This window comes from Ornithorhynchus anatinus, chromosome 4, assembly GCF_004115215.2.
Source record: "Ornithorhynchus anatinus isolate Pmale09 chromosome 4, mOrnAna1.pri.v4, whole genome shotgun sequence".
Lineage (NCBI taxonomy): Eukaryota > Metazoa > Chordata > Mammalia > Monotremata > Ornithorhynchidae > Ornithorhynchus > Ornithorhynchus anatinus.
This window is the reverse complement of record NC_041731.1, coordinates 42,396,455-42,424,249: the sequence shown is the minus strand read 5'-3', so window position 1 is coordinate 42,424,249 and position 27,795 is coordinate 42,396,455. Positions and strand designations below refer to the sequence as shown.

Genomic DNA, 27,795 nt, shown 5'->3' with positions numbered 1-27,795 from the left:
TCACTTCTGGGGAAAGGACATTTATCTTTAATTTGCACATTACAGTGGGCATCAGGGTAAGTCAGTGACCACAGAAGGAGCCAAGTTGGGAACTGATAAAGAGAAGTGTTGCATTATCTCAGCCAGTTTCTGGTAATAATAATAATAATAATGATGGTATTTGTTAAGTGCTTACTATGTGCCAAGCACAGGCACAACCCAGAGAGTTATAGCCCCTGACAAAAGATAGGCTGTAGAGTCCTATTCTAATTCAGAGCTAACAAGATTTAGAAAAGCAGAGCTTTGAGAAAGGAAAAACTTCTGCTTTCATATTTATTTTTGTTATGTTAACCCGTGGTCACGGATGTGCCCTATTTGCCAATAACTGAGAGGTGAGAGAGGTTAAAACAGGATGTACTTAATGCAAACATTTAGTAAGCATTTATTAATACATTTATTAACACAGAGATTGAGCAAAGAAAATACACAACTCTAGTTGTAAGGAACTTCCATTCTAAGGTGGATGGATGGGTGATGCCATCACCCACCCAAAATAACTCAGCCACAAGGGATGGAATAATGGAATAGGCCCAGGTAACTATCCAGCATTTTGGTCACATGGTGAGGTCAAACCACATTTACAAATCATGAAAAGAGCAGTACCTGTCCCCATGTGACAGAAACAAATGGCATGCTGCCGGCTCCCAGGCTACTCTACCACCAGTGTGAGCCCCGTGGCTTCTCCCACAGAGAAAGCTTACAACTGGACTTGGTTTCTTTCTCCAGGGTTACACATATCCCAGGGCCCAAAACCCAAAGCCAACCCAAGTGACTGTCTCATGTTCTGTTTGCCTTGGGCTAGTTTCGTCTATCCAGGTCCTTTTGGGTAGGGAACGTGTCTGTTTATTGTTACATTGTACACTCCCAAGTACCTAGTACAGTGCTTTCACACACATTCGGCAATCGATAAGTACGATTGAATGAACGAATGAAGGTAAAGAGACTTCAGGTTCACGTCTTGGGCTCTGATCTTTCCTGAAAGGATTTTCTTTGCCATTTACACTCCTTCAAGTACATCAGCTGCATCCGCAGGGGAAGGGACACCCGCATCTCCCTGGAATTTTCTACTCCCAATTCACATGGGTCACAGCTCCTAAGAAACACCTCTTTGCCTCGCCGGGCCTTTAATCCTGATCATGACAATTTCTTAACGGGATTTCCCAGAAGAGGGCGCTCCTATTGTAACCTTCGTGGTAACGTCGTACTTGAGTTTAGGAAGCAAAAGATAGTTGTAGTGGAAAATATTATGTCGAGATTCAGTTTTATGATTACCAGACTTTGAAATGTAAAAGTGCTGAGTTGTCTTCCTGAGCACAATAAAAAAAGAAAAAGGCAGCCATCCAATGATTTCCAGGAAACAGCCTACTAAGTGTCAGTAAATGGTCAAGGAAAAGGAGTGAGAGAGGTCAGCTGGAACTCTGACTGGTGTGTCTGTGTTTGTGTGTGTGTTGTGTTTCTCATCACCCTAGATGGATTTGCTCATCCTTAACCAGAAGCAGCAGGAGCATTCCATCCAAAGACATTTTGAGCCGGACCTCACCGCGCTCTGGGTCCAGTGGCCCATGGAGAATGCCAACGTGCCTGGAGGCATTTCCAGGTTTGTCTCCCTGGAGGAGTTCCAGGGTCGCTGCTGGGAATTTGTGTGCGATGACGTGCTCTTTGTGAAAGTAGAAACTGAGCTGGACCAAATGTGACATGGCCTGATCCTTCCGCCCTCATCAAACGATTCCAATTTCTAGTCTAGAACTGGAAAGGGAAGATATTTCACCCACAACAGCAGAGCCCACATATCTTTACTATTTGCCACTAGTTGAAGGAGGTATTGTTATTCCTCATATAAAGAGGGATGCATCTGGATAAACGGTAGCTTTTTGGTCTAGAGCAATAAATGTGTTCTCTGTTCCACGTGTGGTTTAGAGAGGATCAGATCTTCTTCAAGGGAAACACTCTTGGTGGTCGAAATACAGTGATCAAATCATCAAGAAAACATTGGTCAAATGGGCTTCTTATATCCTGATCTCCATGGATCTTGCCATCGTTGGTCTTTTTTTTTTCCTCTTTTTGCAAGGACTCTGCGAGGAACCTGGAGAAAGAGGAGACAGAGACTTTTCTTCTCAATTTCTTTTTTCCATTCACTAATCACTGAACTGTGAGCTCCTTATAAGCAGGGAACATGTCTACTGACTTTGTAATATTGTACTCTCCCAAGCACTCTGCACACAGTAAGACACTCAATAAATATGATCGATCGACCGATTGAACTGGACTCCAGAATGCACATCTGGGGCTACCCACGCTGGTGGTTCTCTCTAGTCCCAGTTTCTGATATATTTTTCCCTCACGGACACTGACTTGTAGCGTGGAGAGAGGTATACCCTCAGAGAAACAGCATGGCTTAGTGAAAAGAGCACGGGTTTAGGAGTCAGAGGTGGTGGGTTCTAATCCTGGCTCTGCCACTTATCAGCTGTGTGATCTTGACAAGTCACTTAACTTCTCGGTCCCTCAGTTACCTCATCTGTAAAATGGGGATTAAGATTGTGAGCCCCACGTGGGACAACCTGATTACCCTGTATCTACCCCAGCACTTAGAACAGTGCTCAGCACATAGTAAGCACTTAACAAATACCAAAATTATTATTAAATTATTATTACCCCAAACTTGCCAAAGCACTATATTCACTTCTAAAGCCCAAACCTGCTTTCAGAAGGAACTGCCTCAAAATGATAACCAGGGACCAATAAAGATTTCCAAAGGGAAGCAGAGTGGCCTAGTTGATAATGTACAGGCCTGGGAGTCAAAAAGACCTGGGATCTAATCCCGGTTCTTCCATTTGTTTGCTGTGAGGCTTTGGGCACGTCACCTCATCTTTAAAATGGAGATTAGGATTGTGAGGCCCATGTGGGACATGGGCTGTGTCCAACCTGATTATCTTCTATCTACCCCAACGTTTAGTACAGTGCTTGGCACATAGTAAGTACTTAACATACTACTGGCATAGTCTTTCATGGCTTTAAGCCTGTCCAGAGTTGTGGGGTCTGTGGTGGTATGTTTGACCTCGGTGCCTGTGTGTGTTGGAACAGCAGTAGGTTCATCTGTGTGGATCACTTTCCACTTTGATTAAGGAAAGCCTTCCCCTAGGTTCCATCCTTATTAATACTTTTTACGTAGAACCTCAGTGTCTGCTATCTCAGTATCAGTTTGACAGTTTGAACACACAGCTTTCTTTCGAAAGGAACAAACGTAACCAGTCTCACAATGGTTAATAAACGGCACATTAGTTGCTATAGTATTGGGGAGATGGAGGTTGAAATGGTCAGCACCATCTGGACAAACAAATCACTGAGTTTCAAAACAGAGACAGGTGGCAGATGGGCTGGTTTTTTTTCCCCTTTAATTAGATTGCCTTGTTCGGGAGTAGAGTTTTGCCCAGAACTTATCAGGGAGGATAAAGATACGGATAAAATGAAATCTATTAGTTCATAAGGATACTAAGCGCTTATTAAACTCAAGGCACTTAGAACAGGAAGGATAGGATTACTGGCAGATAGTGAGGAAAGAAAAAAACATTAGCCTAGGGGAAATTTGTCCTTTTAATTCTCCCCCGAAGTATTTGCAGTATTGTGACTATTTCCAGGGTGTTGTGCATCCCTATGCTTGAGTCAGGGTAGGGACCACTTTTCTCAAGACGATGCTTGCTCTCCAGGTCCCCATGCCCACCGCCCCAACCCCCACTAGGATTTTGCCAGCCCTGGGCAAAATGGAGTTTTGAACAGGAGTGGGTTAAAAGAGTGGAACGACCTGCCACTCCAGTTGTTCTACTCCTGGAAGGCATTGGTTCTGGACTCCCATGCAGCCTCTTTGATGAGGAGGGGCAACTGCCCTTTCAAATTAAGACCTCCAGGTATATGCTTGCTTGGCCAAACTCTAAAACCTGCTCCACTTGGGCTTCATAGCTCCTAAAGTGGTGCAGGTTGGGCCAAAGCAGAACTAGACCAATCCATGTTCCTGGAGGGCAATCTTCCTCCATGGCCTACTGGCTCCCTCGCCACTTTGCCCCTCTGTCCTTGGAGTGTACACAGAGATACTCTTCTACCATGGGGGGAAATAGAGAAGAGCTGAGAAGGATCTTCCCCTGCTCCAACCTCATTTGGGTGCATGATTAGTACGTTTTCTGGGTCAAGATCACAATAATTATAATATTCATTAAGTGCTTGTCATGTGCACTACTCTAAGATACAAAGTAATACAAAGCCAGGCAGTCTCTATCCCTCACGGGATTGGCAATCTAGAGGCAGACAGAGCAGCTATTTTACCTCCACTTTATAGGTGAAAAACCTGAGGCATCAAAAAGTTAAATGACTTGACCAAGGACCCCAAGCAAGCCAAAAGCAGAACTGGAACTAGAAACCTGGGTCTCCTGGCTCCCAGATTCCTCTTTCCCATCAGGCCAATCTGCATTTCTAATGTACTTCTGAGACTTGGAAGGCAGAATCTGCTTCCTGAATCTGACTCTATTTGGGGTTCATGGAAGAGAGAGAGCGCCAGTGAATCCCAAGTCTTCTGTTGTACAGCCACTTCCGCTCTCCCTGAGGGTCAAGGCCAAAAGCAGGACAACATCCAGATGCCAGGCTGGGACCATGAGCCTCGGTACTCACCTGAGATTTGGAGTTTATTTACTACTGCATCTTTGACAGGTTTATGAAAGACTTCCAGACTTTAAAATGTCAGGTTTCTCTGGCCATCATTGGTTCAGAGAAACTTTCCTGGAGTTCTCAGTTTGAACAACGTTTGTATTCAGTAGCAAGGTATACCTTCCCAAGTTTGATCCAGGCAAAGAAAACTGAGCAGCTTTATTTGTTATAGTTCAAATGTTATTCTTTATTATTAGTGTTATCAAGGTTTGTGTTAAGTGCTTGCTAAAGGCTAAGCACTGTTCTAAGCACTGGGTAGGCACACATTCCTGTGGTTGGATATAGTCCCTGTCCCACATGGGGAAAGTCTGAGTAGGAGGAGGAAGAGGAATTGAAACCCCATTTTATAGATGAGGAACCTGAGGTACAGAGATGTTAAGTGACTTGCCCATGGTCACACAGCAATAAGTGGCAAAGCTGGAATTAGAATCCAGATCCTCTGACTGCTTGGCCCATGGTCTTTCCACTAGGCCATGCTGCTTCTATGTGGAAGCAGGGAGATGTTAGTGTCTGATCTGATTGTATTGTATCTATACCATTGTTAAACACAGTGCTGGGCACTTAGGAAGCACTTAACACATACCACAAATATTACCATAATGGCCTAGTGGAAAGAACATGGGCCTGGGAATCAGAGGTCGTGGGTTCTAATTCTGGCTCTGCCACATGTCTGCTCTGTGACCTTGGACAAGTGACTTAACTTCTCTGTGCCTCAGTTACTTCATCTATAAAATGGGGTTCAAGATTGTGAGCCCCATGAGGGAAATGGACTGTGTCCGACCTGATTACCGTGTAGCTACCCAAGCACTTAGAACAGTGTGTGGCATATAGTAAGCGCTTAAGAAATACCACAATTATTATAATTAATTATTATTAAGCCACTTGATTCAATTTTCGAAACAGAGAGTGGCAAGTGGGGTACAAAAAAGAGGAATTGAATCTCCCCAAAAGCCTTATTCCCAATAATTCTTTGATGGCATCCTGCAAACTGCTCAAGGGAAAGAAGCCAGGTCTCCTACATTAACAGATAGCTTATTATTATTCAGAAGACTCAAAAATGATGATCCAAAACGTTTAGTCAGTGAATTCAACCTTTGTCACTCATACATCTGGGAAGGCATTGCATTGCTATGGCTCTGAATTGCATGTGAATGTCTTGTTTTTATATGTTATATGTAGATTGATTCCAAATGACCAGTGGAGGAGTCTGTGTCACTTTCAATAAGAAAATCAACCAATCAATCAACACTAAGCACTTGGGAGTATACAATATAACAGAGTTGATAGACACATTCCCTGCCCACAAAGAGTTTACTGCCTAGAGGTGAAGCAGATCGGAGAAGAAACCAGAGAAGGAGGGGGAACATATTACCAAACACCCCTCCCTTCTACCAAAACTGTATTTATTAAATGCAGGTGGGTATGGTTCCAGGCTGGGACCTAAAAAACTTCACAGATTCCCTCAGACACCCCTAATAAAGAAGGTGAGAACCCAGGAAGAGATCTAATCCTCTCTGTGCATCTAAGTTGGGAAGAAGTCTGGGCCTCTCAGGAGACTCCATTCTTTTGGAACCTGGCTCTAAGTTGCTCTGCTCTGTTTGAATCCAGTAGCGTGTCTTAGCTCTGCTGATAGCCCCCTTCCTCAGGGGCCAGCATTGCCAAGAAATGACTAACCCCAGGGTCTGTGCCAAGACTTCTCTGGCACATGGGCTTAGGGTGGCAGGTGGGGACAAAGCAATGCAGACCAGAAAGAGATTCCAGACCCTTAACTTAAGATCACTGCAAACTGACTTTTGGTTCATTTAAATAGTACATGCCTTTGGTGTAATCTGAAGGCCCTAAAACTTTGCCACCAAATTAATACAAAAGAAAATGACTCTAGAAAACCATTAAGCACAGTGTCTTAATCTTTTTATGAGCCACATCCTGTTTTCGGTTTACTGATCTCATGTGGGGGAAATTTACCAGAGGAAATATCTCTGTTTTGGAAAGTACCAAAAAACTTATCTTTGGTTTCTCTATTGAATTCAGGGGCTCTTGTGATAAGGTGCAAAACATGAGAACTTCAGTAGCCCAGGGAAAGGAATCTGCTTGCTGAACATGAAAGAGAAAGGCAAAGCGAGCTTCTTCACTTAGGATCAAAATTGACTGGCAGGGCTAACGGATTTTTTTTAATGGTATTTGTTAAGAGCTTACGTTGTGCCAGGCACTGTATTAAGTGCTGGGTAGATACAACCTAATCAGCTTGGATACAGTCTCTCTCCCATACGGGGCTCTCAGTTTTAATCCCCACTTTAGAGATGAGTTTAGTTAACTGTGGCACAGATAATTTAAGTGACTTGCCCAAGGTCACACAATAGACATGTGGCAGAGCTAGGATTAGACTCCAGGTCCTTCTGAATCCCAGGTCTGTGCTCTATCCATTTGGCAGTGCTGCGTCTTGTGGACTAGTGGATAATGATAGTATTGTTAAGCCCTTGTTATGTGCCAAGACCCTGTACTAAGCACTGGGACAGTATAATCAGTGTAGACACAGTTCCTGTCCAACATGAGGCTCACTAAGTGAGAGGGAGAATAGGTATCAATCTCCATTTTACAGATGAGGAAATTGAGGCATGGAAAAGTTAAGTGACTTGCCCAAGGCCACACAGCAGGCAAGTGATAGAGATGGGATTAGAACCCAGGTCCTTTGACTCCCGGGCCTGTGTTCTTTCCATTAAGCCATGCTGCTTCCCTATTATTACTAAATTCTTCCCTATTGTTTACTAAGTGGTTGAGATCCATGACTGAAATTATCCATGAAGTATAAAATATCTGAAGCTTGAAAAGTTATTTTAGATTGAAGATACTCAAGTAAAGAGAGATACAGATATCTTGCCTCTCACTTCTGCCCTCAGGTCATGAATGCAGGGATTCCACTGGCTTGATGATGATGATGGTATTTGTTAAGTGCTTACTATGTGCCAAGAACTGTTCTAAGTGCTGGGGTAGATAAAAGTTTATCAGGTTGTCCCACACAGGGCTCACAGTCTTAATCCCCATTGTACAGATGAGGTACCTGAGGCACAGAGAAGTTAAGTGATTTGCCCAAAGTCACACAGATGACAAGTGCTGGATTGGGATTAGAACCCATTACCTCTGACTCCCAAGTCCGTGCTCTTTCCGCTAAACCACAGTCTTCCTCCAAATGGAACTTTTTCTACATATTTCTACATCTTCCTAGTATTTCTAATTAACACATTATTGCATAACTTCAAGGTCATTTCAGCCATTTGGCAAACTATTTGCTGAAGGTCCATGGCTATCAATAGATTCCCTGTAGGTGCTAGATTCTCCACTGCAGTGGATTGGAATAGCACACCTTGTCCCCCACAATCTGCTTTTACCTCTGAAGCATCAGTGCTTGGTTCTGAGAACTCAGAAGGACATAGTAATATGGACCATTTATGATCTACGACCTGGGGAAGAAGCAAATTTTGGTCTTCAGGGAATTCCTGGTCTCTACTTCCCAGTACAGCAAATTTCTGTTTAAATTTTGAGCCCTTGATTTGACATCCTCTTAGATCTGATACACACACACACACACACACACACACATATGTGTGTGTATATATATGTGTGTGTGTGTGTGTGTATATATATATATGATATCTATGATATATTTATATTATTGTCCTTCATACTTGAAATAGACACCAGTTCTAATTTTGGTTTTCCTTTTATGCGTCTCCTAGATAATAGGAATGCTCCAATAAGACAGTTTTAAAAATGTGTTTGATCACCATTTCCTCTCCTCTGAGTGAATCTCAGAATTTAGAGTTCTGAGTATAGGGCTTCCTTTTCCTCTCTAGGATCCTCCCCTTCCTCTTTTATTTGTTAATAGTATTTGTTAAGTGTTTATTATGTGCCAGGCACTGTTCTAAACACTAGGGTAGATACAGCATCATCAGGTTGGACACAGTCCATGTACCACATTGGGTTCACAGTCTTAATCCCATTTTACAGATGAGATAACTGAGACACAGAGATGGTAAGTGACTTGCCACAGAAGAGAAGTGGTGGAGCTGGGGTTGTAATCCCTGGCTCATGCTCTTTGCACTAGTACATGCTGCTTGTCCTTCCAAGTGGCCATCAAGCTGATCTAGTTACTTGTAAGCATTTATAGGCCTCTCCCTACTAAACCTTCTTTTCCCTGACTCCCTCTCCCTTCTGTGTCATCTCTGCACTTGGATCTTGCTCTGCATGCAGTAAGCGCTCAATAAATATGACTGAATTCACCCCATCCTCAGTTCCACACCACTTATATAGATATCCATAAATTATTTTTTATTACTGTAAGCTTGTCTTCTGGACTGTAAGTCGTTATGGGCAGGGAATGTGTCGTTTATTGTGTTATAATTTGTTCTCCCAAGCACTTAATACAGGGCTCTGCCCAATGTAAACTCTCAACAAATACCACTGATTGATTTTTAATGTTTGTCCCGCATACTGTAAGTTTGTTGTAGGCAGGAACATCTATCAACTCTATTGTATAGTACTCTAATAGGCTCTTAGTACAGTGTTTTGCACATGTTAAGCACTCAATAAATACTAATTGCTTTATTGATTGAGGGTAGTAACCTGGCTTGACTAATGCATCAATCTCTCCCATCTAAAGGTGATCTCTCACTTTTCTGCCCATATCACTTTTCTAAAAGACTAGAAGCAGCATGGCCTAGTTGAAAGAACATGGTCCTGAAAGTCAGAAGACCAGGTTTCTAATCCCAACTCTGCCTCTTACCTGGTGTGTGACCTTGAACAAGTCACTCAACTCCTCTGTGCCTTAGTTCCTTCATCTGCAAAATGGGGATTCAATATCTGTTCTCCCTTCTACTTAGACTGTGAGCCCCATGTGGGACCTGATTATCTTGTATCTATCTCAGTGCTTAGTACAGTGCTTGCCACAAAGTAAGCACTAAGAAAATATCGCAAGTATTCAGTGTCATTCTGCAGGAATCTTCCAATTCTCAAAAACCTCCAGTGGCTGTCCATTCCTCATTGTGGCAAGCAGACTCTTTTAAACACTGACTTTAAAATATTCAACTCAGAAGCACTGTGGCCTAGTGGATAAAATTAGGGCCTGGGAGTCAGAAGGACCTAGGTTCTAATCCTGGCTCTGCCACTTGTCTGCTGTGAGACCTTGACCAAGTCACTTAAATTATCTGTGCCTCATTTACCTGATCTGAAAAATGGAGATTAAGACTGGGAGCTCTATGTGGGACATGAACTGTGTCCAACCTGATTACCCTATATCAACCCCAGTACTTAGTACAGTGTCTGACACATAAGTAAGTGCTTAACAAATACCAAAAAAGACATTTAGTCAGTTCTGTCCCTCCTTTTTATCCACTCTTTTCACCCACTATATCACAACTTGCACTCTCCATTCTTACCAAGCTAACTTATTCTCTGTACCTCATTCTCACCTCTCTGTCTGTCAACCTCTGTTTCATACTCTCTCCGCTGTTTGGAATTCCCTCCCAGTTCATTTAGAACAGGCCACAGTTCTCTCCATCTTCAAAGTCCTTCTGAACTGACTCTCCCCAAGGAGGCCCATTTCCTTAATGTCTTATCTCCCCATTTCTTATCTCCCCATTTTAGATCCCCCAACTGCCTCATCAGTATTTCCTCTCCACCTCAGCACTTGAGGTCTAATAACCCTCTTCCCAGCACTTAAGTACCTCAATTAATCAATCAGTCCTATTTAATGAGTGCTTACTATGTGCACAGCACTGTCCTAATTGTTTTGGAGAAGGCACTGCTCTATTACTTCCTCCTAATTGTAGTATATCTCAGTGTCTGTGTCTCCATTAGATTGTAAACTCCTTGAGGACAGGGATTAAGTGTACTACTAATAATAATAATGGTATTTAAGTGCTTACTATGTGCAGAGCACTGTTCTAAGCACTGGGTTAGATACAGGGCAATCAGGTTGTCCCACATGAGACTCAAAGTGCTAATCTCTATTTTACAGATGAGGTAACTGAGGCACAGAGAAGTTAAGTGACTTACCCACAGTCACACAGCTGACAAGTGGCAGAGCTGGGATTCAAACCCGTAACCTCTGACTCCCAAGCCCGTGCTCTTTTCCACCAAGACACGCTGCTTCCCTAATGCTACTTAATGCTACTGAGCTGTCCCAAGCACTTAATACAGTGTTCTGCATATAGTAGGTGCTCAAAAAGAGTGATTGATAGCTAAGTCTAGAAGCTGGGAACTCCCTGATTTCTTAACAAATGAAACAACCAGTCAATAGTATTGACCAAGTGCCTACTGTAGGCACTTGGGAGAATTCAAAAGAAGATACCTCCTTGGCTTTAAACAAGTTTCTCTAAATCTCTGATTTTGCCTCTGCTGTAATCTAGCTCATTATTTTCTTTACTCATTTTTCCTCTCATAATAACATGAAGTGAATCTCTCTGGAAACAACCTTCTGATTCTATTGTCTGCCCAATTTACAACCAGTTAGTTGTGTTCCACCCAGGTGTAGCAGGACCAGTGTATTCAAGATACCTTTACATGCCTTGGCATAGAACCCAGATAAGAGGCATATCTGCCCACATGTGATTAGCAATGTTATTGGAAATTATTTACTGTGGGAATCCTGATGGAATGACTGATTACTGACTGTGCAGACCACGGGCCTGGGAGTCAGAAGCTCTGGCACTTGCTTGTTGTGTGACCTTGGGCAAGTCACTTAATTTCTCTGTGCTTGCATTTCCTCATCTGTAAAATGGGGATTTAATATCTGCTTTCTCCCCTACCTTAATAAGGAGTGTGAGGTCAGCAAGGAGGCTGATGTGGTAGTCAAGGGGATATAAGTACTTGGATCATTCATTTATTCATTTAATCGTATTTATTGAGCACTTCCTGTGTGCAGAGCACTGTACTGAGGATCAGCAAAGTAGCAGTTTGGATGGAAAGGAAAGGGCAGATTTTAGCGATGTTGGGAAGGTAGAACTAATAAGATTTAGTTATATCAACCTCCTTGTTGACCTACCCACTCCAGTCTATACTTCACTCTGCTTCCTGAATCATTTTTCTACAAAAACATTCAGTACGTTTTCCCCATGTCTCAAGAACCTCCAGTTGTTGCCCATCATCCTCTGCAACAAACAGAAACCCCTTAGCATCAGCTTTAAAGTACTCAATCACCTTGCCCCCTCCTTCCTTACCTCACTTCTCTGTTACTACAACTCAGTCCACACAGCTGGCTCCTCTAATGACAGCTTACTCACTGTGCTTCAGTCTCGTCTATCTCACTGCCTACGTCTCACCCATATTCTGCTTCTGGCCTGCAATGCCATTCCTCTTTATATCCAATAGACAATTCGTCTCTTCACCTTCAATGTCTTATGGAAGGGACATCTTCTCCAAGAGGTCTTCACTGACTAAGCCCTCATTTCCTCTTTTCCCATTCCCTTCTGCATCGCCCTGATTTGCTCCCTTTATTCACTCCTCCCTCAGCTATATGGGACTTACATACGTATCTGAAATTTATTCATTTTTATTAACGTGGTTTATCTCCCCCTCTAGACTGTGAGTTTATTTTGGGGAGGGAATCTCTCTACCAGTTCTGTTATACTGTACTCTCCCAAGCACTTGGTATGCTGCTCTATACACAGTAAGTACTCAATAACTATGATTGATTGAAATATGGTGGTTGAATCAGGGAGAAGAGTTGAGACTAATCAATCAACCATTCATCTATATCAAGTGCTTGGGTAAGTACAATATAAAAGAGTTGGTAGACATGTTCCCTGCTCACAAGGCACTCATGGTCCAGGGGAGACAGATATTAAAATAAATTACATATATTTACATAAGTGCTGAAAGAGGAGTGTATAAAGTGTTCAAATCCAAGTACAAAGGTGACGTAGAAGGGAGAGGGAGTAGGGGAAATGAGGGCTAAATTGAGGCAGGCCTCTTGGAGGAGATGTGATTTTACTCAGACTTTGCAGGCGGGGAGAGTGATGGTCTACCAGATTTGATTTGAAGGGAGAAGGAATTCCAGGCCAGAGCCAGAATCAGTAAGATAAGATAGGAGATGGCAAGTTGATAAAGTGTCTTAAATCCAATGGTAAGGGGTTTCTCTTGATATGGAAGTGGATGGGCAACCACTCAAGGTTCTTGAGGGGTGGGAAAACGTGAACTGAACATTTTACTGGAAAATGATCCAGGTAGCAGAGTGAAGACTGGAGTGGGGAGAGACAGGAAACAGGGGTATCTTTGAGGAGGCAGATACCATAATTGAGGCAGGGGTAGAATAAATGTTTAGATCAGTGTGGTAGCAGTATGGATAGAGAGAAAAGAATGTATTTTAGCCTTGTGGTGAAGACTTATGGGCTTGTGAGATAGGGCAGTTAGTGGTGTTATCTACAGTGATGGGAAAAATAGGCAGAGGACAGGGTTTGGGTGGGAAGATGAAGAGTTTGGTTTTGAGCATGTTAGGTTTGAGGTATCAGTGGGGCAGTTAGGTAGAGATATCCTGAAGGCAGGAGGAAATATGAGACTACAGAAAATGAATGAGGTCAGGGCTGGAAAGGTAGATTTGGGATTCATATGTGCAGACAATCAATCATACCATAACGATGGCATTTGAAGCTGTAAAAGAACATGAGTTCTCCAAGAGACCGCATTTAGATGGAGAATGGTAGGGAATCTAGAGATAACTGAGCCTTGAGGAATTCCCAAAGTTAGAGGGCGGGAGGCAGAGAAGGAGCCAGTGAAAGAGATTGAGATGAAGAAGCCATAGAGAGAGGAGGAGAACCAGGAGAGGACAGTGTCAGTGAAGACAAGGTGAGTTAATGTTTCCAGGAGAAGGGAGAGGTCTACAATATCAAAGACAGCTGAGAAATTAAGGAGGATTAGGATGGAGTTGAGGCGGATGGATTTGGCAAGAAAGAGGTCATTGGTGATCTTAGAGAAGGCAATTTCTGTAGAGGGAAGGAGGCAGAAGCCAGATTGCAGGGGTCGAGGAGAGAAATGGAGGCAGCAGTTGTAGACAACTCATTCAAAGTGGTAAGAGGGAAATGGGGCGATACTTGGAGGAGGCTGTAGGGTCAAGGGAGGGATTTTCAGGCTTGGTGATAAGTAGGTTTGAAAACAGAGAGGAAGGTGCCATGGGAGAGTCAGCAGGTGATAATGGTTGAGGAGGTAAAGAGGGAGAGGGCAAGTGTGTTGATAAGCTGCAAAGAAATGGTGTTGAAGGCACAGGTGGAGGCCCAGGGGGGGATTTAAAGAGGAAGGAGGAAATCCTCTCTTGAGAAATTTCTAGGAAAGTGGAAAAGGGGGCTGGAAGAAGGAGGGACTGGAGAGGTGCAGAGATTTTAGGGAGATCATACCGGATGATTTTAATATTATCAATAAAATGTAGGACCAGGTCATGAAGGGTTTTAGATGGGATCATTGGTTGACCTTTTGATTTAAGAAATCAGGGAAGCCCACTATTTCAATGAAGCACTACTTTATGGTTGTAAAGATGTCATTGCTAACATGTGTGAGGAAATAGTCAACCAATGGAATTTACTGAGTGCTTACCATGGGCAGAGCACTGTATTAAATGCTTAGGAGAGTACAATACAGTAGAGTTGGTTGGCTTGCTCCCTGCCTTGAAGAAGCTTACAATTTAATGGGGAAGAAGGACATTATACTAAATTACAGGCAGTGGAAGTAGTAGAGTATAATGGTGTGTAGATATAAGCACTCAATAAATACAATTAAATGAATGAATAAGCTGTGAGGCTGAGGATGAAGTAAGTATCAAAGTGGTTAAGAGGTATACACCTAAGTGCATAGGCAACATAGATGGGTCAGCAAAAAGGGCAGGAAAATGAGGGGCTGGTTAGGGAAGGTTTCTTGAAGGAAACAAGATTTAAGGGGCTTTAAAGAGGTGAAGAGTGGTGATCTGTCACTTAAGTCACATCTCCTCTATGCCTCAGTTCCCTCATTTGTAAAATGGGGCTTCAATACCTATCCTCCCCCCCCCCCCCTTAGAATATGAACCTCATGTGGGACAGAGACTGTTTCTGACTTCATTTTCTTGTATCTACCCCAGTGTTAGGAACAGAGTGTTAATAAATATTATTATTTGCTAGAAATGAAGGGGGAAGGAATTCTAGACAAAAGGGCAAATGTGAGCAAGGGATTGAAGGCAGAGAGATAAGTTCAAAGAACAGTGGTAGTAGAGAAGTAAAATGGATGGACTGGGTTGTTCACTAAGATATCAGTTAGGTTAGCTAGGAGGGGGGAGAGCTGATTGCCTGAAAGCTAATAGTAAGGAGTTCCTCTTTGGTGTGGAGAAGGTTGGGCAAACATTGGAGGAGGTTTTTGAGGAATAATACTATGGTTATGGCTTGTAAGACAGAATGGTGGTATTCATTCAATCATATTATTGAGCATTTACCATGTATAGAGCACTGTACTAGTTCTTGGGAGAGTACAATGCAACAATAAAAAGGCAGATTCCCTGCCCACATTGAGCTTGCAATCTAGATGATAGGAGACAAACAAGAATGCAAATAAATAAAATTACAGATATGTGAATAAGTGCTGTGGGGATGGGAGGGGGGAAGAACAAAGGGAACAAGTCAGGGTGACACAGAAGGGAGTGGGAGATGAGGAAAGGTGGGGCTTAGTCTGGGAAGGCCTCTTGGAGGAGATGTGTCTTCAGTAAGGCTTTGAAGGAGTGGAGAATAATTGTCTGTCGGATTTGAGGAGAGAAGTTGTTTCAGGCCAGAGGCAGGACATGGGCTAGGGGTCGTGGAGAGATAGGCAAGGTTGGGGCATACTGAGAAGGTTAGCACCAGAGGAGTGAAGTGCACGGGCTGGGCTGTAGGAGAGAAACGATGTGAGGTAATGTAGGGCAAGGTGGTGGAGTGCTTTAAAGTCAACAGTGAGGCGTTTTTGTTTGATGCGGAGGTGGACGGGCAACCACTGGACTTTTCTGAGGTGTGAAGTGACTTGTCCTGAAACTTTTTGTAGAAAAATGATCCGGGCAGCAGAGTGAAGGATGGACTGGAGTGGGTAGAGATAGGAGGCTGGAAGGTCAGCAAGGAGCCTGATGCAGTAATCCAGGCAGGTAAGATGACTAATTGTATTAATGTGATAGCAGTTTGGATGGAGAGGAAAGGGCAGATTTTACTTACGTTGTGAAGATGGAACCAACAGGAGTTCGTGATGGATTGATTATGTAGGTTGAATGAGAGAGAAGAGTCAAGGATAATGCCAAGGTTTGGACTTGTGAGACAGGGAGGATGGTGGTGCCACCTACAGTGATTGGAAAGTCAGGGGGAAGACGGGGTTTGGGTGGGAAGATAAGGAGCTCTATTTTGGACATGTTAAGCTTGAGCTAACCAGAGGACATCCAAGTACAGGTGTCTTGAAGGCAGGAGGCAATGTGAGACTAGAGAGAGGAAGAGAGATCAAAAAATTTGGGGAAGGATGGGATTTTAGTGAGAAGATGAGGAGTTCTGTTTTGAACACATTAAGTTTGACGTGTAGGAAGGTCATCTAAGTAGATATGTCCTGCAGGCAGGAGGAAATGCAAGACAGCAGAGATAAGAAGTCAGGGCTGGAAAGGTGACTTTTGCAATCATTCATATAGAGATAATAATTGAAACTGTATAAGTGAATGAGTTCTCCAAAGGAGCAATTTTAGATGGAGAATAGAATGGACCTAGAACTGAGCCTTGAGAGACCCCCTGTAAATGGAGGGTGGGATGCAGAGGAGGAGCCAGCAAAAGATATTCAGAAGAAATGGACTGAGAGATAGAAGCAGAACCAGGATTGTATCGGTGAAGCCAAAGTTAGATAGTTTTTCCAGGAGAAGGGGGTGATCCACAGTGTCAGAGTTAGCTGAGAGGTCAAGGATGATTAGGATGGAGTAGAGGCAGTTGGATTTGACTAGAAGGAAGTCAGTGGTGACTGTGGAGTGGAGAGGGAGGAAGCCAGAATGCAAGGGGATCAAGGAGAGAATTAGAGGAAAAGATATGGAGAAGCAGTTTGGTCTAGAGGATAGAGCATGTGCCTCAGAGTCAGAAGGATCAGGGATCTAATCCCTGCTCTGACACTTTTCTGCAGTGTGACTTTGGTTAAGTCTTTTAACTTCTTTGTGTCTCAGTTACCTCATCTGTAAAATGAAGATTAATTTTGAGATCTCCATGTGGGACATGGACTGCATCTAACTTGATTAGCTGGTACTACCCCAGCACTTAGTACAGTGCCTTGCACAAGTAAGCACTTAACAAATACCATATAAACAAAAAAGTGACATCAGTGGGTATCTCTGCCCTGCTGATGATATTATCAAAGCTTTGGAGATAAGATGTGTTTGCATATTCCTGATATTCAAGAGAATATAAAACCAGAAGCATTTGTGCTGGAGCATTTGTGCTGGAAAAAATGGTCTCCTGAACTCAGAACATTTCCAGTTAAATGATAAGGAGGTAAGAGGTTAAGACTTGTCCAAGGAATTTGAAAAATAATGGAAGAGGGGAGAGGGGGCAGTAATTGGAAAGTGTTGTGGGATCAAAGGAGGTGTTTTTTTTAAGTAAGAGAATACATGGACATGCTTCAAAGCAATGTGAAAGGAGTCATTGGAGGGTGAGCAGTTGAAGATGGCAGTCAGAGAGGGAAGAAGAGAGGATAAAGAGTTTGAATAAGGTGTGGAAGATTAGTGTTGGAGGTTGGTGTTGGAATTGCTGTATCGAAGATGCTATATTATATTAATTGTGGCTTTCATGATTTTCGAGGAGTTTGAATAAATTTGTAAGTGAGAAAGCCATAGAGGAATACCAGGGGAAAGTTAGGGCTATTGGAGTATTCCTCCAAAGCCATAGAGATGGAAGGTAAGGAAACCATCCATCACATGTTTCCTCTCAAAGTCCTGTTGTTCCAGTCAGAGACAAATATGAGGAGGGTAGGCCATTGGTCTAACCCAGTTTTCAGTCAGTCATTGGTGTCAATTACTGAGTTCAGCGTGGCTCAGTGGAAAGAGCATGGGCTTTGGAGTCAGGGCTCATGAGTTCGAATCCCAGCTCTGCCACTTGTCGGATGTGTGACTGTGGGCAAGTCACTTAACTTCTCTGTGCCTCAGTTCCCTCATCTGTAAAATGGGGATTAAGACTGTGAGCCCCACGTGGGACAACCTGATTCTCCTATGTCTACCCCAGCGCTTAGAACAGTGCTCGGCACATAGTAAGCGCTTAACAAATACCAACATTATTATTATTATTACTAGGTGCTAGACACTGTACAGAGCACTTGGGAGAGTACAACAGTAGGTAGATGCAAAATTAATGTTCCCTGCCCTCAAGAAGCTAACGATCTAATGGGGGAGACAGTAATGATATCATTTTTGATTTATGTTTTCATGGTTAAAAATATTCCTGGTTTCCACTCCTTGCAGACCAGGTGCTGAACAAGTCCCAACCTCCCAGCTTTGGACCTCCCATTTTAAAAAAAAAAGAAAGAAAGAAAGACTCCAAGGTTCAATCAACTTCCTCCCATTTATAATCCTGGGGTGGCTAAAGAGGAATGAAGGAATTTCTTCACTTATAATCAATCCACTCCCTACATATTTTATTAAAAATAACTTAATCATTTAAAATCAGTGAGCTTCATATTCATTTCTGCTCCTGCTTATGCAGGCTCCACAGGATTTCAGGTTTCTCTGGAAGTTTCCCTCTTGAAAGAAAACTACCTTGCCACCCTCAGGTCCTGATTTAACTATCCTGAGCCTGGAAAGCCCTGGGGTAAGTTCCTTCTGAAGTCTTTGCCAGCGCCTCCTTCCTGCTGGTGCTTGTCTTCATACTCCTGAAAGTGACTGTGGAATTCCTCAACCAAAAGGGTAGATGGAGTGTCCCACTTAAGACCCTTCTGGGAAAACCCCCAAGTTTCGCTCAAATTTGAATTTGAAGAGCTAAGAGGAACTGCGTGAACGTCTTGAAGTATTTGACCCTTATTTTGGAGAACACCAGTCACCCCAAACTCAAGCCATTCTTTACTAAATTATGTGACTGGGTTACTTTACAGCTGGGCTTTGAAAACAGTCATCCTCAGGGAAACAAAACTACAAGAAATGTTTTCAGTTACGGATAACAAGCTTGAAATGGTAAAGAAAAGACAGCAGCTGGCAATCTGTATAGCTTATGCACAAAAGACACCATCAAACCCACTTTAAACAATTTTTATTTTGTTTAGTTTGTGGTTGTTTCTTTTTTACTTTGAGCCTATTGAAACAACACAGGCACTTCAAGCCAATGCTTTTCCTTCAAGGTTTGGTCCAAACATTTTCTTTTTCCCTGTGTGAATTGGAAATGATTAAGGTATCTTGGTGGACTTCCAAAATTGGCTTCTCTGCCTAGCTGTTGATGTTATCAAAGCTTTGGAGATAAGATGTGTTTGCGTATTCCTGATATCCAAGAGAAATATAAAACCAGGAGCATTTGTGCTGGCAAAAATGGTCTCCTGAACTCAGAACATTCCCAGTTAAATGATAAGCCATGGAGCCAGGTTCAATTTGATTCCTTAACCTGTAATGTTCCTTTAACACAGAATGTGTGCTTGTGAAGAAAGAGAGAAGAGCAGAGAGGAGAATATAATGGAAAGATTTCTATGACCCAGCCACTTAGGAATAGTTGATGCTGCCAGAAACACCAAAGTAATACTAGCGGAATGATCCCAAAAAAGTCATCTCAATAAAGACAGCCAATGGAAAATTAGCTATTTTCCTGAATGTTATGGAATTCAATACAGAGATAATCTGTATTCCTTTATAAGGAACCATTGATGATCCATCACAATTCATACTGGATTTCTAGGAAAAATTCCTGCTCCCCAGACCCCTTTTGAGTTTCACAAACTTTTCCTAAGCCTTCTGCTTCACAGTGGAGCAGAAGGGAGCCAGGGACCATAATATCCTTTGAATCCAATGGTGAGCACTGAGAAAATGATAGCCAAAAAATGCTGAGCATCACTCCTCTAAGGACCATCCGTCTAGCAGAGAGTCATTTGGAAAGTGAGCACCCTGCCCCTTCTTACCCCAGTGAAGTAGCCTTGAACTTCCCCCAAACTCTGCTTAGCTAGTCACACTCTCTGTTGGGAGCTGGGCCAGATTAAGCCTTTATGAGCCTTGGGCAATTGGAATCTTGGCAGCAAAGCCCCTAAGAATCCAGTTTTCTCCCTTCTGTCTTCAGGAGTGAGTCTTCTACATTTGTCCCTCTACTATAATGAGAAAACCATGACAGTATTTATTAAGTGCTAACTATGTGCCAGGTCCTGGGTTAAGCACTGGTGTAAGTAGAAGATAATCAGATTGGACACAGATCCTGTCCCATACAGAGCTCACAGTCTAAGGTGGGGGAGGGGGAGATGATATTTTTTATCCCCACTTCGGATAAGAAAATAATAATAACTGTGGCATTTATAAAACACTAGCCATGTGCCAGACACTGTATTGTGTTTAGGTGGATATAAGCAAATCGGATTGGACATAGTTCCTGACCCACATGGGGTACACAGTTTGTCTCCACGTTACAGATGAAGTAATTGAGGCCCAAAGACGCAAAGTGACTTGCCCAAGGTCACACTGCAGACAAGAGGTAAAGCTGGTATTAGAACCCTTAACTTCTGACTCCCAGGGCCAAGCTCTATCCATTACCTGTGAAAGTAGTTTCACTGTCTCTTACATTGTTGAGCTATTTTTAGCCCAGAGCTGTGGTGGAGTTAAAAGTAGGGGATGGAGGGGAGAGTGGTTTTCTGTCAGAAAAGAAACTGCCCCTCTTTCCTTTCACCTTTCCCCATATTCATCACTTCTCTCTTCCTTACCTCCTCCCCTGCAACCTCCTTTATCCCCCTCCCTCCACGGTGCAGTGGCTGGGCTGAGCCCAAGGCTGTGCCTATTTCCCCCAGTCAATAAAGAGATCTTTGGCGTATGGTCGTTAGCATGGAAATAGAGAGAGACAGAGAAAGAGGAAGGATGGGGAAAGAACTTGAATAAACAAAGCCATTTATGATCTATTACTTCTAGAAGCAAGGGGAAGGGGGAAGACTAGTGGGAACAAGGACAAATGGATTCTCTTCTGGCTCATTGTAGTGCTTTAGGGAAATCGTTTAGGGAGCTGATGGCAAATGCAGGGTACTTTGACTTATAAACTATGCATTTTGGGTAGTGTACCAAGGCAGAATTAGGGAACATTCTTCTGATGATGCCTCTCTGGACAAGCGTGGCTGTGTTGGAATTAATCAACAAGTGATATTTATTGATCTCTTACTGTGTGCAGAGCAATGTATTAAGCACTCAAGAAAGTATAATACAAGATTACAGATGCAGTCCCTGCACCCAAGGAGCTTACAGTCTACAGTAGGAGACAGACATGAAAATAGGTTATGGATAGGAGAAATAGTAGGGTATAAGAATATTTACATAAGTACTGTGGGGCTGGGGTGAGTATCAAGGGGCTTTTAGGGTACACAGTCAAGTGCATAGTTGAAGCAGAGGGTAGGGCAGATAGGAGAAATAAAGAGCTTAATCTGAGAAGGCCTCTTGGAGGAAATGTGATTTTAGGAGGGTTTTGAAGGTGGACTGTTGGATATGAAGGGGGAGGGAGTTTCGGGTTGGAAAGAAAACATGGACAAGGGGTCGGTGGCAGGGTAGAAAATAATAATTAATAATTACACTATTTATTAAGCACTTTCCATGTGTCAAGCACTGTTCTAAGTGTTGGGGGATGATAACCAGATTGGACAAAGTCCCTGTCCCATATGGGATTCACAGTCTAAGTAGGAGGGAGAGTGGGTATTGAATAGGTATTTTTCAGTTGAGGAAACTGAGGCCCAGAAAATTTAAGCGACTTGCCCAAAGTCGCACAGCAAGCAAGTGATAGAGCTGGGAATAAAACCAAGGTCTTCTGACTCCCGGGCCTGTCTCTTTCCAGTTGTTCAGTAGGTACGATGAGGAAGTTGGTGTTAAAGGATCGGAGTGTGTTGAATGGCTTGAGGTAGGAAATCAGTGAGGTAAGGGAGGAGAGAGAGAACTGATTAAGTGCCTTAAAGCTGATGGTAAAGAGTTTCTGTTTGATGTAGGGGTGGATGGTCCGCCCCTGGACATTTTTTGAGGAATGGAAAGATATGAAATAAATAGTTTTTCAGAAAAATGATCCAGGCAGCAGAGTGAAGTGTGGTCTGGAGAGGGGAGAGACAGACTTAGTTCAGTGTTCTACACATAATAGACACCCAGTATATACTGAATAATAATAACAATAATTATGGTATTTGTTAAGCACTTACTATGTGCCTAACACCATACTAAGTGCTGGAGTGGTTCAAGCAAATCAGGTTGGACACATTCCCTGTCCCACATAGGGCTCACCGTCTTATTCCCCATTTTACAGATGAGGTAACTGAGGCACAAAGAAGTGAAGTGACTTGCCCAAACCTCCACAATAGGCAAGTGGTGGAGCCAGGATTAGAACCCATGACAGAGCCCTGTACTAGGCTCTTGGGAAGGTACCATACAACAGAGTTGGCAGACAAGAGCTTTCAGTGATAAATGGTTCCATTCAGAGCCCACTCATCTGTGTTTGAATTTTTCTGTGTGTTTACTCAAGCCTTTTCTTCTCTACAATCAAAATTGTTTTTCATCTTTTTTCTATTTAACTACTTAAAGGAGGCTGGGTCTCTCTATGGCAAAGGTTAGGAAAGTTTGAACCAATATGTATTTGTTATCTGCTGCTCTAATCAAACAGAAACTAACACTGTGGTGTAGTTATTAGAACCAATATATTTTTATCCAAACGCCTCGTCTCTTCACTCGTTCATGGTGAATTAGCACCCCCCCTATTTTTATTGTAATGAGCACACAAAAAATTCTAAAAGGGTTTGACTCAAGCTGATGGGTTTTCTGGAACCAGATGGTCCGGAGCATACTGGACTTGCTAACAGGGCAGCTGGGAAAGAGGAAACTGTCTAGTTTCATTGGAGGGCTGGGGACAAGCTGTCTCTGCTTTCCTCAGTGAGATACAAGCTGGATCCTCCTCTCCTCTTGTGCCCATGCCCAGAGAGTCCCCTTGAACCAGGAACCTGATGATAAAGTCTCTGAAACAATTTTCCTCGCTCTACTTTATCCAAAACCAAATCGTTCCTGAACTCCATCAAGAAACCAGGATCCCTGGACAGTTGATTTTCCTCCCCTCCATCATCCTCTTTGAAATATTAAAAGTCCCTCTCCAAGCAATAGTGGTGTGTTCATCTTCTAACACCCTCTTGTCCATTCAGGATCTGCTCTTCGTGTTCCACCTTCCTCCTCCATTGCCCACGCCCTGCCAGGATTTGAATTGTATCAACTATGGGTTCTGCCCTTTGGAAATTGCTTCCCTCTCTGGCCATCTCCTTCCCTTTCCACAGTCCAGCACAGACCCCCGCTGAGGGGGATGGGTGGGATGGTCCTGTTCTAAAGAGTTGGTCTGCATCTCCCAACAATTAGCCCACCTCGGGGATGGAAACAAGACCTGACTCAGGAGGGAAGATGACCACAGTTTTGAATTAGAGAAAGTGCCCAAGCAGCTCTAATCCCAGGAAAAAGCAGGGAAAGAAAACAAAGCTCTGGAGCGGATTGGAAGACTGCTGGTTCAATCTTAGTGGAGAATCTACTGATCCAACTGTTTCATCAGCGGGATGTGGGTGGAAAAGGAACTATCCTTCTAATGTCATCTTCTGACTTTCTAGAGAGTCCCTTAGCCTCTCTGGGCCCATTTCCCTGTAAAATGTGGGGAGAATTATTCCTGTCCCTCGGACCCCCAAGGAATGAAGAGGTTTGGGAAACGCTGGACATGGGCTCTCCCTGTCTGACTCCGGCATCCCGAGGGCTCTGAGTGTCTCCATCCCACATGGGAGATTTGGCAAGAGCCACCCCATCCTCAACCTTGTTGAACTTGAAAGCTGGAGGTGGGACAGGAAGGTCCCGGGGAGGCTTCTTCAGGCCGGGGATGTCTTCCTCGTGCTTCACTCCCACCCACACCACAATCACGCGTGCTGCCCCCGGGAAATGTTAATTTCCCCCATCCCCAGCCCAGCCCCCAAAGCTCGTTATGGGCAGGGAATGTGTCCGTTTATTCATTCATTCAATCGTATTTATTAAGCGCTTACTGTGTGCAGATTACTGTAATAATAATTATGGTATTTGTTAAGCACTTTCTACGTGCTGAGCACTGTTCGAAGCACTGGGGTAGATACAGGATAATCAGATTATCTCGCGTGGGGCTCACATTTTTTAATCCCCGTTTTTACAGATGAGGTAACTGGGACACAGAGAAGTTAAGTGACTTGCCCAAGGTCACACAGCGGACAAGTGGCCATCTAGACTGTAATGGGCAGGTAACGGGTCTACTGTACTAAGCGCTTGGGAAAGTATACAGAAATAGAGAGTGACAATCCCTGCCCACAATGAGCTCACAGTCTGGGCGGGGGAGGTAAAGCAGCTTGACTTAGTGGAAAGAGCCCAGTCTTGGGAGTCAGAGGACGTGAGTTCTAATCCCGGCTCTGCCACTCGTCTGCTGTGCGTGCCACCTAACTTCTCCGTGCCTCAGTTCCCTCATCTGCCAAATGGGGATTAAGACTGCGAGCCCCACGTGGGACAACCCGATCCCCTTGTATCTTCTCCAGCGCTTAGAACAGGGCTTGGCACCTAGTAAGCGCTTAACAGATACCACTATTATTATCTTTTATTGTGACATTACACTCTCCCAAGCGCTCGGCAAGGGGCTCTGCACAGAGGGGGAGCTCAATAAATACGGGTGTGAATGTGCGGCTTACTTAACTCCGCAAGTCAGAGTGTGTTTGTGTAAGTAGGCGGCTCCTCCCCGTTTTCTCCCCCACGGGCAGCCGGTCCTCGGGCCGAGCCAGCTGTCGGGGCTCCGTCCCTGTTTTCCCCCGGGAGACGCTCCCTCCTGTCCAGCCCGGTCCAGCCCCGTCCTGCTCAGGTAAGGGGGTCCCCGCCGGCCAGAGAGGCGTGACCCGAGGGGGAAGGCATTGGCATTCCCCCTCCTCCCTCCCTCTGCTCTTCCCCCTTCCCCTCCCCATAGCACTTGCGCATATTTCTATATATTATTTATTTTGTTAGTGATCTGTATATCTCTAGGATTTTATTTATCATAATGATATTCACGCCAGACCACTTGTTATGGGTTTTTTTGGTCTCCCCCGTTTAGACTGTGAGCCCGTGGTTGGGCAGGGATTGCCTCTATCTGTTGCCGAATTGTACATTCCAAACCTTTAGTAGAGTGCTGTGCACAGAATAAGCGCTCAATAAATACGATGGAATGAATGAATGAATCTGCACTCTCCAGCTGCATCTCCAACCTTCCATCTGGAGAGCCCCTCCCTCCTCTCCCGGCCCTCCGGCCTTTCCCGGGGGCCTGCATCCTCCCCCGCCCCCACAGCTGGACTCCCCTGCGCCCCTCTCGCCTTCCCGCTCCCATCTGCTCTCTTCCTTCCTCTCCCCTCCCCTTTTCCCCCCTTCCCCCCTCCCCCATCCCCTTCTACATCTGGACTCTCCTGCCCCGCTGTCGAAAATGTCCTCGTAGACATTCAGAATAACCTCTTCCCACCTTCTCTCTCTCTTCCTCGCCTCAATCCCCCTCCCCCAGTCCCAACATCTGGATTTCCCCGGACCCTGCCTGAAGGGGAGAGAAGATCCGAGCAGTTCTCAACCTCCTTCCCCCCCCCCCCCCCCCCCCCATCAGCCACCCCTGGCTTTCCCTTGCTCCTGCCGTGGGCCGGGACCAGCCTTCCTCCAGCTGCCAGAAACCTCAGCTGTCTCTGCCTTCTCCGGAACTCGGAGACAACCAGCAGTTGTGCCATTCGTACTAAAGTGAAACGTGATCGGATTGTTCCCCACGCAGTTTACAGACCCTCTGAGGAGTAGGTTTTGCAAGAATCAGGATCAGGCCTAGCTCTTGGACGAGATCCTTTGTCTTCCAGATCCTTTCCAGGGATGAATTACTCTGGACAGCAACTAAAGTCTCTCCAGCTACATGGGGATGACGTGGGGACAGGGAGGTAAAAATGCCCCCGGTTGTGACTTTTTAGACAGAGGTGGAACTCACTGCCCCGACACTGATGGGGGTGCCCAGAACTGTAGACTCACTACCAAAGCTTTCCAACCACCACCTTAGAGTGACCAAACCAAAATCTATGCCCCCTTCTTGTACCGAAGCACCTAGGGGGCAGGGGTACTAAAGGTTGCTTTTGAGCAGCTTGGTTTAGTGGCAAGTGCAGGGGCCTGGGAGTCAGAGGGCTTGGGTTCTAATGCTGGTTCTGCCACTTGTTAGCTCTGTTACCCAAAGCAAGTCACGAAACTCCTCTGTGCCTCTGTTCCCTCACCTACAAAATGGGGATTCACTACCCAAATGGGGGTTCTTCCTCCTTAGACCGTGAGCTCAATATGGGACAAAAACGGTTTCCAACCTCACTGTTTTCAGTCCATCCCAATGCTTAGTACCGGTTTTAGCCTATAATAAGTGCTCAACAAATGCCATTATTATTTTTATTACTAATTTAGAACTTCAGATCTGTCAACTTCCATAATCTGGGGGCTGGGCTTTAAATCACATTAGGGTCATTTAGAATCTAACAAATCCAACCCACCCATTGACTGAGTTTGAGGTTAGGTCCAGCCTGGTTGAGGCTGGCCAAGACAGTGGGATTGGTTAGCAGAGAAGACACTCGGTCAGCCGCTTGCTCCCAGCATCGGAATTTACCTCTTCTTGATTCATTCCACCTTCTCAGTCCCCTAATCATTTATAAACTCGTCTCTTAGACGAGGACCCCTGCATAAGGGATAAAACCAAGAAAATGATTCACAGTTAACTGTCAGTTGTTTGGCTGGGAGGAAGGAGAAGAAAGGGGAAAGGCATCAACCTGTACCTTAGATTGTAACCAGCAGAACTAGCTGCCAATTACATGTTCGAGTGTAAACCCCTTGTGGGCAGGAAACATGCCTTGTGGTTAGGTTGTACTTTCCCAGGGCAGTGCATTCCAATCAGGTGAAATAATCACTATTACTATTACTTAATTACTTTGCCCACAAACTGCATCCTACCTAATAAACTTGTACCTGCCCCAGCACTTAGAACAGTCCTTGACACATAATAAGTGCCTAATATTATTATTATTACTATTACTATTATTACATGCCCTCCATGGTTACCTTCTAACTCTGTGACTTTGAGCCTTTTGGTCCCTGAAGCAGTAACTGAAGAGCTTCCTGAACCTCTAACTCCTTGAATGACAAATGCCCAGAGCCAGGGATAACTTCTAGTGTCTCCCCAAATAGGATAAGCATTGTGCTGGGAGGACGTCCTGCTGAGAAGCATAGAGTTGGTGACATGAACTCACGTGGTAATGCTGGGAACCGCATGACCTCAATTCTTGTTAAAGGAAATGGTTCTGCTGTGTGAGGCTGGGCAGTGTGTGTGATGTAACACTACTTTGTTCCTGAAATCTTGAACTGGTTTTTTTTTATTTCTTAAAAGGACAATTGGAATTTTACTCTATTGATTCACCATTCAGGGGAATTTTGCACTCTGCGTTGTAATTTCTCACCTCATACCTACTCAAACCCCACCATGACATTTAATCATGCATATCAGATGGTGACTTAAAGACTCCAGTATGTCCCCACACTCATAAGAAATTCGGCTGTGCACTTCAGTCTCGGAGACCTCATTCACACCAGAGTCGTCAGCTGTCCACTCCCTTCTCCAGCCTGTGTGTCAGTGGGGTTGTGCGGGGAGCCTGCTTTCTCCAGTACCTACACATGGCAGCAAGCCTGGACAGACTGAGCCCTAGCGAAGCTTTTTCAGCCCCCGATGAGAATGAGTTCCCCTTTGGATACCCAGCCCACATCTGCCAGGACTCTCCACCATCCAAGTACCTGTGCTGCAGTTGCCAAAATGTGCTGAGGAGGGCTCAGCAGACGCTGTGTGGACACCGCTACTGTGCCGCCTGCCTCTCCTGGATCGTCAG

The 27,795-nt window shown here is 44.3% G+C and overlaps 1 protein-coding gene and 1 long non-coding RNA gene across 2 annotated transcripts in view; one reads left to right on the top strand and one right to left on the bottom strand.

The window, feature by feature from the left end:
• Positions 1 to 414: 414 nt before the first annotated feature.
• On the bottom strand, positions 415 to 27,783 carry LOC120638333. The gene is made up of 2 exons (XR_005659938.1): positions 27,704 to 27,783; positions 415 to 2,122 (listed from the first exon to the last, which is right to left on the bottom strand). It is a non-coding gene; the product is annotated as an uncharacterized LOC120638333 (long non-coding RNA).
• Positions 24,624 to 27,795, top strand: part of TRAF1 (TNF receptor associated factor 1) — a 45,082-nt gene continuing 41,910 nt past the window's right edge. Inside the window, exons 1-2 of the mRNA XM_029063093.2 lie at positions 24,624 to 24,749; positions 27,303 to 27,795. Of these exons, the coding sequence (XP_028918926.1) occupies positions 27,587 to 27,795 (209 nt within the window). The 5' untranslated portion in view covers positions 24,624 to 24,749; positions 27,303 to 27,586. The remainder of the gene's footprint in view (positions 24,750 to 27,302) is intronic.